Source organism: Myodes glareolus, chromosome X (genome assembly GCF_982192425.1).
Source record: "Myodes glareolus chromosome X, mMyoGla1.1, whole genome shotgun sequence".
NCBI classification, from domain to species: domain Eukaryota; kingdom Metazoa; phylum Chordata; class Mammalia; order Rodentia; family Cricetidae; genus Myodes; species Myodes glareolus.
The window spans coordinates 111,168,393-111,182,381 of NC_142053.1; the positions used below are offsets into that span (position 1 = coordinate 111,168,393).

Sequence of the window (13,989 nt, forward strand, 5' to 3'; positions counted from 1 at the left end):
GGACCAGAGGTCCAAACACATGAGCCGATGAGGGACATTTTACATTTCAATCAAATCAGAGAGTTTTGTGTAAGCAAGGGTGGGTAGGGAGCTATTGAAAAAGTCTCGATTTGAAACAGACAGTAGCATTTGGACAGTATGGAGGTTAGAATGAGAATGGTCCCCCAAAGCTCATATGCTTGAATACTTGGTTCCCCGGTTAGTGCCACTGTTTGGGAAGGATTAGAAGGTAAGGTCTTGTTGGAGGAGGTGTGTCACTAGGGTAGGCTTTAAGGTTTGAGGAGCTCACACCAGGCCCAGTTTTGCTCACTCTTTATCTGCAGTTTGTGGATCAGATGTGAGCTCTCAGCTATGTAACCAGCACCGTGGCTGCTTACCTGCTGCTTCCCTCCCCGCCAGGATGATCACGGACTAGCAACGTGAAACTGTAAGCAAGCCCCCAGTGAAATGCTTCCTTTAATAAAATTCTTGATCATGGTGATTCCTCAGAGTAATAGAACAATAACTAAGGCAGGTAGAGAGGCAGGGGTGTGATCGAAGATGTAGGCAGCAAGATTTCTGATGGGTTGAGTGGCTGAAACACCTAGAAAGATGGAGTTGGCATTTCTTCCCCATCTCTCACATCTATCTTCTGTCCTGTTACACTGCCGCTTTCACTGTAGGTCCCATTGATTCTCAGTGTTGTTATTGCTTTCAGGCAGATCATTGTGGGAAATGGGTTAGTTCAGTTCGGGCCTTTCTGAAGGCTTAGCAGCTGCTCACAAAGTCCAAAGAATAACACAGAAAACCTGCTCCAGTTCAAATGTGACTTGTCTCCTCTGCAATTCAGTCGGAAACTAATCCTTCATATGAGATATTAAGAGACATTGGAACCTTAAAGAGGTGGTTAGGAGTCTGAATGGATTAGATCATGCAAGTCTACTCTAAACCCAGCTTAGCTAGGTCTCATGTACATTCACTGTGCTTCACCATGTGGGCCCATCACTGCTTCAGGACTCTGCCAGCAAGAGTATTTATTACCCAATTTCCAGTTCCTGGCAAACACTAACTCATTTTCTATCTCAGTGGATTTGCCTACTTTCAACATTTCATATCAATGGAATCATTCAGCGTGTGTGTGTGTGTGTGTGTGTGTGTGTGTGTGTGTGTGTTCTATCTTGCTTCTTTTTATTGACATAACAGTTTTGAAGTTTTTGTTCCAGACACTTATCTTCCCAGTACTGGGTCTTATGTTACCCAGTTGGCCCTCTTTCCTCTCCATCTTTGTAGTCATCCTAAATGGTTTATTCTACTTCATGAAATCCACCCCCATAAATAGACCCACAGTGGATGAGTTTCTGCCTTGACCTCAGACTTCTCTTTCAGTTTTTCACCAAATGCCTATCCGAACCACTCTGCAACCCCAGGCAGTGGAGACAAGAGACTCAGTCACCCATGCGAGAAAGCTCGGGCTCCCTCAAATCTTTTCGTCCATCTGCAGATGGAAAGTGTAACCTAGGGGCAAGAGCTCAGAGACTCAAAACCCAGATCAATCTTCACTGCTGATGTGGCCTCATTTGCCGGCTTAGGGCCACTTCCTCTGAGTTCATTTCTCTATCTGGGCAATAAAGAATTGACTTTCAGAGGTGTGCTAGGATCGAATCATGTAGTGTATATGAATTGCTCAGCACATAGCATCACCAATCAATCACCCACTTCCTATATCAATTTCCTGTTTGCCCCTTCTGGTAGACTGCCACAAATGCAATGACTTAAGTCACAGATAGATCCTCTTACGCTTCCTGAGGGCAGAAGTCTGCACGGAGTCTCACAAAGCTAACATCAAGGCCTATGAAAAGTTTCATTTCTTCGATAAGCTCTTGGGGGAGAATCCATTTTCTTGACGTCTAATTTCTGGAGACTGCAGGCGGCTGTCCTTTGCTCTTTCTAGTCATGTCTTAGACTTCTGCTTCTGATGTTCCTTTGTTCACTCCAACCCACATGCTTTCGCAATTATAAAGATCCTGGAATGACGAATCACAATGTGAGAATACAGAATCCTCCCTCCCTTCATAAGATCGTTCACTTCATCAGTCAAGTCCCCCATTGCCATGTAAAGGAACTGGACAAGTGCCTCAGACAAGGAAGTACCACCACACCATCTCTGAGACTGTGTCAACACTCCCAAGACCTGGGTTTTTCCCTTCAGTGCCTAGGGCTAGCCCTCTCCAGGTCTATCTACTTCCCACTCTCTTCTTCTATTATTATCTCTTGCTATTTATTCTATTATCATTATTATTACTTAATTGCGTTTTGAGACAGGGTCTTTCTATATAGCCATGGCAATCCTGGAACTATGTAGATCAGGTGAATGTGAAAGTTAGAGATCCACTTGTCTCTGCCTCCCCAGCACTGGGATTCACCACTCCCAGCTCTCCTGCTCCGTCAGGACAACAGAATTTAAGTTTTCGCTAGAGCCATCCTAAATGGCTTCTAGCACTCGGGTCCTTCCCCACTTGGAACTAAAGTCCTGCAGGCCATCTTTACGCAGAGACTTTTGGCTGTCTGTTACAGAGCATAAACATCTCTCTCATCTCAGGGCTGACAACTGATCTGGATGTAAGGGAGATGGAGGCATGAGGATCAAGAGTGTAAGGTCATCCTTGGATCCAGAGCAAATCGGGTGTCAGATTGGGAGACATGAAACCCAGCCACAAATCCCCACAAATTAAATATGAAATTAAAAAAAAAATCTAACTGACCATGTTGGTTAGTTTTATGTCAACACAAGCTTTAGTCACCAGAGAAGAGGGAGCCGCAAAAAAAAAAAAAATGAACCCCAAAAATAAGCTGCAGGAAAAGCTGGAGGGCATCCCCCCCCCCTCTCTCTCTCGTTTTTTTGAAAGAACACGGTTTCTGTGTAGCCTTGGCTGTTCTGGAAGTTTGGAAGTTTGCAAGTTTGCTCTGTAGACCAGGTTGACCTTAAACTCACAAAGATCCACCTGCACCTGCCTCTCGAGTGCTGGGATTAAAGTGCTGTGTCACCACTGCCCCGCCGTAGGGCATTTTTAAAATTAGTGATTGATGGGGGAGGGCCCAGCCCATGGTAGGTGGTACCAACCCTAAGACGCTGGCCCTGGGCTCTACAAGAAAGCAGGCTGAGCAAGTCATGAGGAAGAAGTCAGTAAACAGCAATCTGTGGCCTCTGCATCAGCTTCTAGCTGAGTTCCTGTCCTGACTTCTTTCAGTGATGAACAAAGTAAGCTAAACAAACCTTTTCCTCCTCCTTGCTTTTGGTCATGGTGTTTCATCACAGCAGTAATAGATGGGTCTATACTCCTTGGTGGGAGTTCCCGACTCTCTACTGCCCGGCCATACATTTGCCTATCTGAAAGGTGTGAAATGTTATTCTACGTTAATTACCATGGTTCTGATTAGTAGTGGGGTAATCCATAATAGGCTTGTAAATATTCTACATGCTTTCGTGTTGCGGTAAGATTTATTGGTTTTGTTTTTGTTCTTTGAGACAAGGTTTCATACAGCATAGGCTTGTTTCACACTCATTAAGTAGCTGAGGATGACTTTGAACTCCTGACCCTTCTGCCTTTAAGTCTACCTCCCCAGTGCTGGGGTTACAGGTGCACACTACCACACCTTGTTTATGGAGTGTTGGGGATAGGACCTAGGGCTTCATGCATGCTAGGCAAGCAATCTCACAACTGAGTTACATATCTGGCCTTGTGGTATGATACGCAATACGTATTAGTCTCTGCACCTGGTTCCCAAATGAACTCCTGAAACTATGGTAGAAAACGGCTCTAGGAGAATATTAATTCTAATGCTTGGCTTTTGATTTTCATGGTATGGAGTTCTTAAATTCCTTAAACTTTCCTACATAATAAGATCATCTCTTGATCTAATGAAACACCTCTTGGTAGGCTCTAGGATGGTGTCAGTTTGGGAGCTTGCTGCGATCAGAAATAACTAAAGCTGTCAACATCAAAATGGAACCCCTTATGCTAACCTCTACAAAGCAATTGTTTCTTCAACTTTGACATAACTTCAGTTATTAGTCATTGTGGCAGAGGATATTGTTTCAAAATATCTGACTTGACTCTCTTCTTTTCACCTTAAGTCTTCCCCTTGTTCCAAACTCTCTGAACACAGGCATAGTTTACTATGGTACAGATATTACCATACCATTACCTAAGCTCTCTCTTCTGCTTTCACAGATGCCTCTCGCAGTACATAAACACAACAATGAACATAGTGCATGTCTGTGTCCTTGCCTAGAATGCAAGTTCCCTAAGGGAAAGGACTACGGTGCAGCTAATTGGAAGGGATACTTAATGTATTCAATAACCATTTGCTGAGAAATGGATCAGCAAGAGGTGTAGTCTATCACAAATGGTCCTAGGAAAAATTACAGGTGGGCATGAGGTATCCAGAAGCAAAAGTAAACAGGGAAGGAATTCTCTATATTTGGAAGTTTTATATTCTGGATCCCCCTTGATAGTTTATGGCATTTTCAAAAGAGGGAATGTGTATTATAAACACTTACTTTTTACCGTGTGGCCAGCACTGTGTTTTATAGGTACTGCTCAATGGTCTTTCCAACAGCAGTGAAGGGAAAGAATTAACACACATTTCAAAGAGAAAGAACAGCACCAAGAGAGAAAGGTAACAAAGCCAGTAGTGGGGGCCAGCCTGGCAGCATCTCTGAGGCAGGTAGAGAAAACCATGCTCTCAGCCAAGCATCTCCTGCTGAGACACTAAGTGGCTTGTTTGTGCACGAGTCACATTCGTATTATCATTTAGGTGTTAGAGTTTCTAAGAAGAGGGAGAAAGATCGAACACTGAGAATTTTACTCATTGTGTCACCTTGGGGGTAAGTGAATTCTGAGTTTTGTTTATAGTACCTAAGCACAAATCGCAATGCCAGTAATAAAATGAGAGCTTGGAACAAATAAACAGCCGGGGCTGCTGAAAGGCATGTGTTTGTCTCAGGGCAGGGGCTGGATGGAAGCTAAATGTGTTCCTCGGGAGAAACATGTCAATATGAAATCTTTTCACCTACCTTTGATGGATGTGCTAATCTTCTCAGGTCAACACAGGCTCACCCCAGCAATGCACTGTTAATAACTTATTTAAAAAGTAGCTGGCTTCTATAAATGGACTGCACAGTCAATGTTTAGTTTTCCTTCTCACAGATGTAGGTGCTTATCAAATTGGTATTTACCATATGCAGTAAGAGCTCAACTGTGCATTCTGACAACAAAAGAGGCTGCAAAAGTGAACAGATTGGGGAATTACTGTTCCTTGCTATCAATTCTGTTTGACATCCAAGGTCTGGACAGAAAACAAAATAAGAATGTCAGATGGGTGATTTTCACTCTGTTATAGCAGCAGTTGTAGATCAAATCCAGTCCATGGCCTGTATTTTACAAATAAAGTTTTATTGGAACACAGTCATGTCCATTTGTTTATTCAGTATCCATGGCTGTTTTGACGCTGTAAAGTCAGGGTTAGGCAGTTAGGAGAGAGAGCACATGGCCTGCCAAGCCCAGAGCATTGCTCTCAGGCCTTTTAGAGAGTACGTAGGCTGACACCTTGCTGAGTAACAAGTGGCATTTTTCTTACTGTACTCTTGTATCATTTTCAGAGGGATCCAAAGGGCTACAGTCAGTGAAAACATGTGGATTAGAGCCCAGAATGATGGGGTGCACATCTGTAAGCTAGCATTTGGGAAGTGGAAGGAGGATTTAAGAGTTTGAGGCTAACTTGGGTTATATGAGAACTGGTCTCAAAAAAAAAAAATGACATGTGGCTTAAGGCTTTTGTGACATCCAGGAAGGCTTAAAGAAGAAAATTACAAATGAAAACCATTGTATCTCTAGGCAAAAATGTCCATAAACTGGACTCTATTAGGGAGTTAATCAAGAGCCAGTATAATATATATGATTATCACTTTATGTAAAGGGGACATTTCTTGTGTTGGCAACAGTGTGCCTCCTGCTGACAGAATTCTAAGTGGCTGACAGATCGTATCCACTGTGTTGGTATATAGCCTCTTTCTCTGAAAAATGTCCAGGAGAAATGATGAGAACACATCCAGAGGAGGGAAAGGCGAGGAACTGTGTTCAGGAGGCATTCCCCAAGGTCCCTGTGCCCACGACTCAGAACTTCAGGGGAATGACAGGCCAGTATTTCGGCTGCTTTTTGTCACAGTACTTGTCAAAGCTCATCTGCACAGCAGCCTCCATGGCCAGGATCTTGGGAGCACTGTCCCCATACAAGCGCTTCATCTCAGCTTGACGCCGCTCCCCAGGCTTCTCCGAGGGAGGCTCTGTGGACCGGTGGTGGTTGTAGTACAGCCCATGGTCGGCATTTATATAGTCGTCCAGGCGCTCCGCTTCTAGTTGCTGCTGTCGCCCTGGGGATGGATAAGACCATGGCCATAAAACATGTACACGCAGGAGAGGACCTGAAGAGTACGGCCGCCACTGGCACAACTCCTGTGCAGCCATAACTCACACGCCACCTGTGGCCTCTGAGGTCCTTCTGTTGTCTTTTCCAATGGTAAATTGGAACCCTGCTGGACCACTGAGGTAATCTGCAGATCCTGAGGCAATGACCTACAGATTTTCGTTATCTATTAGTACTCAGGAAGCTCACTGCTCACTTCTTAGGGGCCACTAGCTGCTGACAGGAATGGCAAAATGCCACCAAGAAACTCATCATTCCAATCCACCAATCCTCTGGAGCAGACCTTAAAAATACAAGAGGAAATGAAGACACGTGGCTTTCCCTGGCCATCTGCTGGGTCATGCATGGCAGGCAGTCCTTGTGTGCTTTTATGTAACGTTCCCCCACGCGAAATACTATCCACTGTATAGACGGAGGCAGGCTCAGTCCCTTGGACCCAGAGCTCCCCGATGCAGCTAGTCTGCTTAGCCAGCTGGCTCCTTGGACCGTGTCTCTTCTCAAAGGCTGGGATTACAGGCGGACTGCCACACAATCTGCTATTGCTGGTGCTGAGGTCCCAACTCTGGTCCTCACACTTGTATGACGTGACAAGTGCTTCACACAGAGCCATCAACTCAAGCCAAGAAGTAGTTCTTATGACCAGAAATGAGGTATGTATGTGGGGTGACCCCTCTGCGCCTGCCACATAATGAACCTGCTACATAAGCCATCTGCTTTCCTAGGTGTGGGGTTTCACTTGTCACTCCACAGTTTAGCCCAGCTGAAACCTGCGAGTCTGCCAATTTAGAAAATTCCTGTAACGTAAGCATTTATTCAATTTCTTTCCTCTTTTCTGCTTTTGTTTAAACCATAAGCCCCAATAGTATAATTTTTATTCCTATGTAAATAGCCACATAAAATTGTCAACAAAGCAATGCTGCAGAGGGTAAAATGGAGCCAGCTCACACGGATTTTGCAAGTGATGCTGTCAGAGGGAAATTGATAGCAGAAAGCACATTATCTGTAGCTGCTATTGTTACCAAGAGGAACGCCTGGAGATAAGGAGTCAAGATGGCTGTAGGGGAATAAAACAATGGCATAAATCAGCCTCTCCTAGTATCTGGAAGGGAAGACAGCACTGAGCTAATCAAGTGTGAAGGGAAGACATTTATATAGCTATTCGCCGTCACCCTTGTAAATCTAGTTCTTTATAACCAACACCTTGGAGTTGGCAAGGAGTTTTACAAACTTGGAACCATTATGAAGAATAGATATCGCCAGGCCTGATGGCACAAGCCTTTCAACATGCTAGCCCTCCCAAGGCGGAAGCAGGTGGACAGCTGTGAGTTCCAGACCAGATTGGTCTCCATTGTTAGTCCAGGCCAGTCAGAACTGCAGAAGGAGACCCTGTTGCAGAGATGCTGTTGCAGAGGACCCACATTTCATCCCCGCACCCATGCTGGGCAGCTCACACTTACCTGGAACTCAAGCTTCAAAGGGTCTGATGCTCTGAGAACACCCCCACACATTTGCCACTCACACATACACATATATACATAAATAAATAAAAATGGCAATGTCCACACATTCATTTGACCACTGTTGTCCTAGAACATCTGCAGTTTACGGTCCCATGTGGAAGTAATATATAATAAGGCAAAAGCCTGTGAAACCACAGAAAAGAGACGTATATTGATCTTTACTGGAAGATGCACAAAACTGGCCTAATGCACAAATGAATTGAAGGTCACCAAGTATTTGCTTCAAAACTTGGGTCTTTTTCCCAAGTTGAAATCATTAGCATTGCTGCTCAGTCCTCAGAGGTATGCACATTCTAAACCCCAAACCTGAGTTCTGCTAGAGGAACATGATGGTGAATGAACTGGGCCCCAATTAGCCAGGGGAAATGGCCATTTTACCTCTGACCTCACTTCTGCTGGAAGAACAAAAATTAACAAACTCAATCAGGGAAAAGCACATGACAGCTCTTATTGCAATAGAGATCCCTGTGTTTTAGATATGGGAGCTTGGGTGGAGGCCCAGCCAGGGACTGTCTTTTCCCTGGGCTCACCCCTCTTTTGCTCCCCTCGCCCAGTGCTGGAATCAGTCACCTCTGGTTCTGAAATAACCAGAACTCTGGCAGAACTCTGAAGTAAGCTTAGACTGTCCGGTGAGACAGTGTTTAACAAGCAATGGGATAGTGGCTTAGCCCAGACTTGCAATGTAGCCAAGGTGACTGACTCCAAACTTCTTATCTTGTGGTCTGCACCTCTGAGGAGTGGGATTATAGTAGAATGCCACCACACCTGGTTTTTAGATAGAGCTGAGGATGGAGCTGCAGGCTGTGGGCAGACCAGGCAAGAATGTTACCTACTGAGCAATATCTTAGACTCAAAAATTTAGTTCAAAATCAAACACTCTCTGACCAACAGGCTGTGTACTTACGATCCGTTAGTATCTGAAAATACTATGAAAGTTGTGACCCATGAGGTCAAAAGACCCTTTCACAGGGGTTACCCAAGACCATTGGAAACACAGATATTTACATTACGAATCATAACAGGACCAAAATTGCAGTTATGAAGTACCAACAAAAATAACTGTATGCTTGGCGGTCAGTACAACATTAGGAACTGTATTAAAGGGTTGCAACTTTAGGAAGGTTGAGAACCACTGATTTAGAATACATTGACTTAGAGAACCAAGAACTGTATGATACAATGGGCTTGAAGGCCTCCACCCAGTCCATTTATTAATTATTGCTTTCTTCCTCTCTCCAAAGGAAAGAAAGCATCTTTAACCCTCCACATTTTCTTTGTCAAGGTATAGTGAAGGCTCAACTGAATGATCCAAATGAAGCTGACATTAACATCACACCGGATACACAGCTGAATGGTCGCCTTGCACGGATAACAGAGTGAGTCATGTTAAAACTCAAAACATAGTAGCACTTAATGTCACAGCATTTTTTTTTCTCATAGGGTTGTAATAGTGAGTCTTAATTAACAACATGACTGCACTGAGGGACACCCAGGATATAGTAAAGACTCCCTTTGCACGTGTCTAGGAGTGTTTTTCTAGATGAACAACCAAGGAAGAAAGACTTGTCATGAGCCAGGTGGTGGTGGCGCACACCTTTAATCCCAGTACTCGGGAGGCAGAGAGAGGCAGGTGGATCTCTGTGATTTCGAGGCCAGCCTAGTCTATAAGAGCTAGTTCCAGGACAGGCACCAAAGCTACAGAGAAACCTTGCCTCGGAAAAACCAGGAAAAAAAAAATCTGTCATGAATGTGGGTAGCAACAAGCTGGGTCCCAGAGAGAATAAAAGGATTAGCAGGAGAAAGCCCTGCTAATGTGCTAAGGTGGCTGCTCCCACAAGCCACCTTCAGTTGGTGTTCTGCCTTTTCTCAGTCTCAAAGCCACGATTCCATCCAACTGATCTTGGACTAAAACTTCTGAAACTTTGAGCCCAAATCATCAATTTTCCTTCCTGGTTGACAGGTATTTTGTCACAGCCACGGAAAGTCTGACTAATTTAAGGGTTTTTGGCTGAGGGAATTTACTAACTACAAATCAGAACAGCACTTAAGTTCCATTGCAGTTTCGACACAGCGCTGAAGCAGGCTAAACAGCATGTCCTTACCACCGGAGCATCAAAATGGGAGCTTACTTGAAAAGAGGGCTTTTGCAGACAGTTAAAGAGAATGATGGGATTATACTAGATTAGGGCAGACCCTGAATCTAATGAGAGTGACCTTACATGAGACAGAAAAGGACACAGAGACACACAGGGAAAGCCATGTATACAGATAGCTCTAAGTGAAGGGATGCTGGGAGACACCAGAAGCTGTGGCAAGCAAGGCTTCGGAGCCTTTATAGGAAGGTAGGCCCGAGGGCACCCTGATTTTGGATTTGAAAAGATAAACCTCTCCCATTTAATCATGAAATTTGCTGTAATTTGCTACAACTACCCTATAAAGCAAATACAAGGATTTTCATGTGGGATGCAAATCATTAATCCAATCATTAATATATTTTAAAGGAAAATGTCACTGGACTCCATCTAAGTTTAGGGTCCAGAGTTTTGACATGTTTCTGTCTCAGTCTATGCATCTATAAGAGACTGGAGATGTGGCTCGTGGTTAAGAGTTCAATTGCTCTTGCAGAAGAGCCAGGTTTGGTTCCCAGCACCCATGGCAGGGGACTTACAACTGCCTATAATTCCAGGCTCCTCTGGCATTGTATCAACACTCTTATACCTTCCGGCCCCCCACCCCCACCAATTAAACTTGATTTTAAAAGAGAGATATTACTAATGTAGAATTATAATCCATAATGGGAAAAATAATCACAGGAAGTTACTCAGACTTTAGGGAAATTTTACACAGCAGGAAAACACTCATTAAATATTCCAGATAATTGGCTCAAAGGCAGAACAGTTTGAGACAAAGCACTACAATAATGAGTGTTAAAGAATGTTATTTCTCCTCATTTTTCTAGGATTAACACGTCTTTCTTTATGAGATTTCTCTGCTATGTTGCCAAAGTTAACGATGACAGCATAACCAAGGGACAGCACAAACGTGACTATATCAAGAATGCCTTTCTGGCTCATCAGCAACAGACTCAAAACACAGGTGCCTGCCAAGCACAGTCATCTGATTGGTGTCCTTGTTCTGTGTCCATTGCTCCACATCAAATGTAACCCTGAAGTTAGTGGACAATCATCATTTTAGCTTTTATGAGGAAAGTGCATTTACCCAGCCCCCTTCCACTTTCTCTGACCTTCCCCATCCATCATCTCGATAGCTGCTTTTCTGAACTTCTCAACATGTGTACCAATGAGACGAAGGCATAAGGTGGGATGGTGCATAGTCAGTGTGATTTCACACTTTCATCCCATTACCCAAACCAAAACAGCTCAAGAAACACTCGAGAAGGTGAACCCAAAGAAAATCATATAGTTATCCTTCTGGATATTGGAAGTAGACAAGATTGCCAGGCAAAACTTGGGTGCACGGGGGTGTGGGGGGTGGATGTAAGGGGAGATGGGTAGAGAGAAGGGAGAAGGGGAGGACTGGGGAGAGCTTGGGGGAATGGGATGGGTGGGATGGAGGAAGGGTGGATATGGGAGCAGGGAAGTAAATATCTTAATTAAGTGAGCCATTTTAGGGTTTGCAAGAGACTTGACTCTAGAGGGGTTCCCAGGTCCAAGAAGATGTCCCCAGCTTGTTCCTTGGGCAGCAGAGGAGAGGGTGCCTGAACTGGCCTTGTCCCATAGCCACACTGATGAATATCTTGCATATCACCATAGAACCTTCATCTGGCGATGGATGGAGATAGAGACAGAGACCCACACTGAAGCACTGGACTGAGTTCCAAAGGTCCAAATGAGGAGCAGAAGGAGGGAGAACATGAGCAAGGAAGTCAGGACCATGAGGGGTGCGTCCACCCACTGAGATGGAGGGACTGATCTAATGGGAGCTCACCAAGGCCAGCTGGACTGGGACTGATGGAGCATGTGATCAAACCAGACTCTCTGAATGTGGCTGACAATGAAGGCTGACTGAGAAGCCAAGGACAATGGCACTGGGTTTTGATTCTACTGCATGGACTGGCTTTGTGGGAGCCTGGTTTGTTTGGATGCTCACCTTCCTAGACCTGGATGGAGAGGGGAGGATCTTGGACTTCTCACGGGGCAGGGAACCCTGACTGCTCTTTGGACTGGAGAGGGAGGGGAAGTGGGGGAGGGGGAGGGAAAAGGGAGGTGGGGAAGAAAGTGGAAATTTTTAATAAATAAATAAATTAAAAAAAAGAAACACTCGACTATAAGCCTTATTAAATACTCCAGGTTTTCTAGAGGACAGACTAAGGGAGAAAGCGTGGGTTCTTAGTGCACTGACCGAAGGGCCAGTCACTATGGACACAACAGTAAAAATCCTCTAAATGGAGCATACAGAACATTATGGAGCCCATGTTTCCCATGAGATGCACAAACGCATTTGGGCTCTTTAGGAAAAGTAACACAGCAGTTAAGCACCAAGTGGACTTAACCTTTTCTCTCATTCTCAATAGATGGCACTGCTCGAAGGCCAGGGCACACTCCAGTTCTCCACAGCTACCTGGTAACAGTCGTCCATCCACTGTCTTGGACACTGGCTCTACCCCTTTGTTTGTGTCAGGAACTGTATGTGGGCTGTATGCCACAGACACTCTTCTACACTTCATTTTAAATAGGAGTTCATGTCAACTTCATTTAAGAATATCACAGAATCACATCTAATAAAGACTTGACCAGCACAACACCGAGACCACAGGGACAATATTTGTTTTGAAGGGCTTTCTTTCCTATGGGGGATGTTCACTTTCATTCATGTTCCTTCTAAGTATCAGGGATATATAATCATGCAGTGTCAATTAATGGCCATAATTTCTGACTACAATTTACCCTTCTGAATGCTAAACTTTTTCCCCTAATTGAAACTACAGCTGACCTTTGAAATGCTGGGACTGTCTATTTGCTCATAAGTAGTGTTCTGAGGAAGTATATGAAAGGGAAATGATGACATGTAACACAATGAAAAGCACAGGTGTTCCCAAAACACAAAAGGAGTTTTTTCTTTTTACTATGCTGGGGTTGTACATGGTAGGTAATCACCTTAGCAATGAGCTACAGCCACGACTGATTCAGTACTCGTGTGTATGCGAGTGCCTGCAGAGGCCTGAAGTTGGTGTTGGGTGTCTCCCTTGATTGCTCTCTATAGTAAAAACTGTTTTTAAATTGAGGCAGGGTCTCTCAATGAGCATGGAGCTTCCCAGAAGGGCACTCTAGAAAGCCAGCTTGCCCTGGGGATCAAATCTCTGCCTCTCAAGTGCTGGGATACAGGTAGATGCCATGGTTGGCCAGCTTTTGTGTTAGTGCTGGGATATAAAGCCTGGTCTTTATGCGTTTGAGTCAAGCACTTTATCAGGTGAACCATCTCCATAAAACCCTCCAGGGTTCCTTATCCTTCTTCAAGTTTTGTGCTTTTGCATTTAAAGATATCATTCACTGGGAAGGGGAGAAGTCACAGGCAAGAACATGCCTGCTGTTTAGACTGAACAATTGTGTTAAACACTTAGTGCTGCTGATGGACCACCTAACTCACACACTGACTACTTCTGAAATATTAAGTTTTAAAAATTCACAAAAGCAGCTGGGCAGTTGTAGTGCAAACCTTTAATCTCAGCAATTGGGAGGCAGAAGCAGGTGGATCTCTGTGAGTTTAAGACCATTCTGGTCTATAGAGCGAGTTCCAGGACAGCTGAGGCTATCGGAGAAATTTTAGACACTTTATCTCAAAAAAAAATTCAGATAAGCCTTTTCTTGGCAGTAATATTTTGCAAAATCCTGTGTTCTCTAACCCATGCTATAAGTCATAGTGTTACAAGTACATATGAACACCTTACCTCTTCATTTGTGGTATATGTCTAAATTAGACTAATTACTGTTCTGTATGAATTTTGAGAAAAACTAAAATTTATTTCTGAGGATCAAGGAAAGAA

The 13,989-nt window shown here is 44.1% G+C and overlaps 1 protein-coding gene across 2 annotated transcripts in view; it reads right to left on the reverse strand.

Moving 5' to 3' along the window:
* Positions 1–438: 438 nt before the first annotated feature.
* Positions 439–13,989, reverse strand: part of Gemin8 (gem nuclear organelle associated protein 8) — a 43,554-nt gene continuing 30,003 nt past the window's right edge. For both annotated transcript variants that reach the window (XM_087903206.1, XM_048446203.3), the window contains exons 4-5: positions 5,057–6,412; positions 439–2,003 (exon numbers count right to left, since the gene is read on the reverse strand). In XM_087903206.1, coding sequence (XP_087759332.1) covers positions 6,156–6,412 — 257 coding nt within the window. In that variant the 3' untranslated portion in view covers positions 439–2,003; positions 5,057–6,155. The remainder of the gene's footprint in view (positions 2,004–5,056; positions 6,413–13,989) is intronic.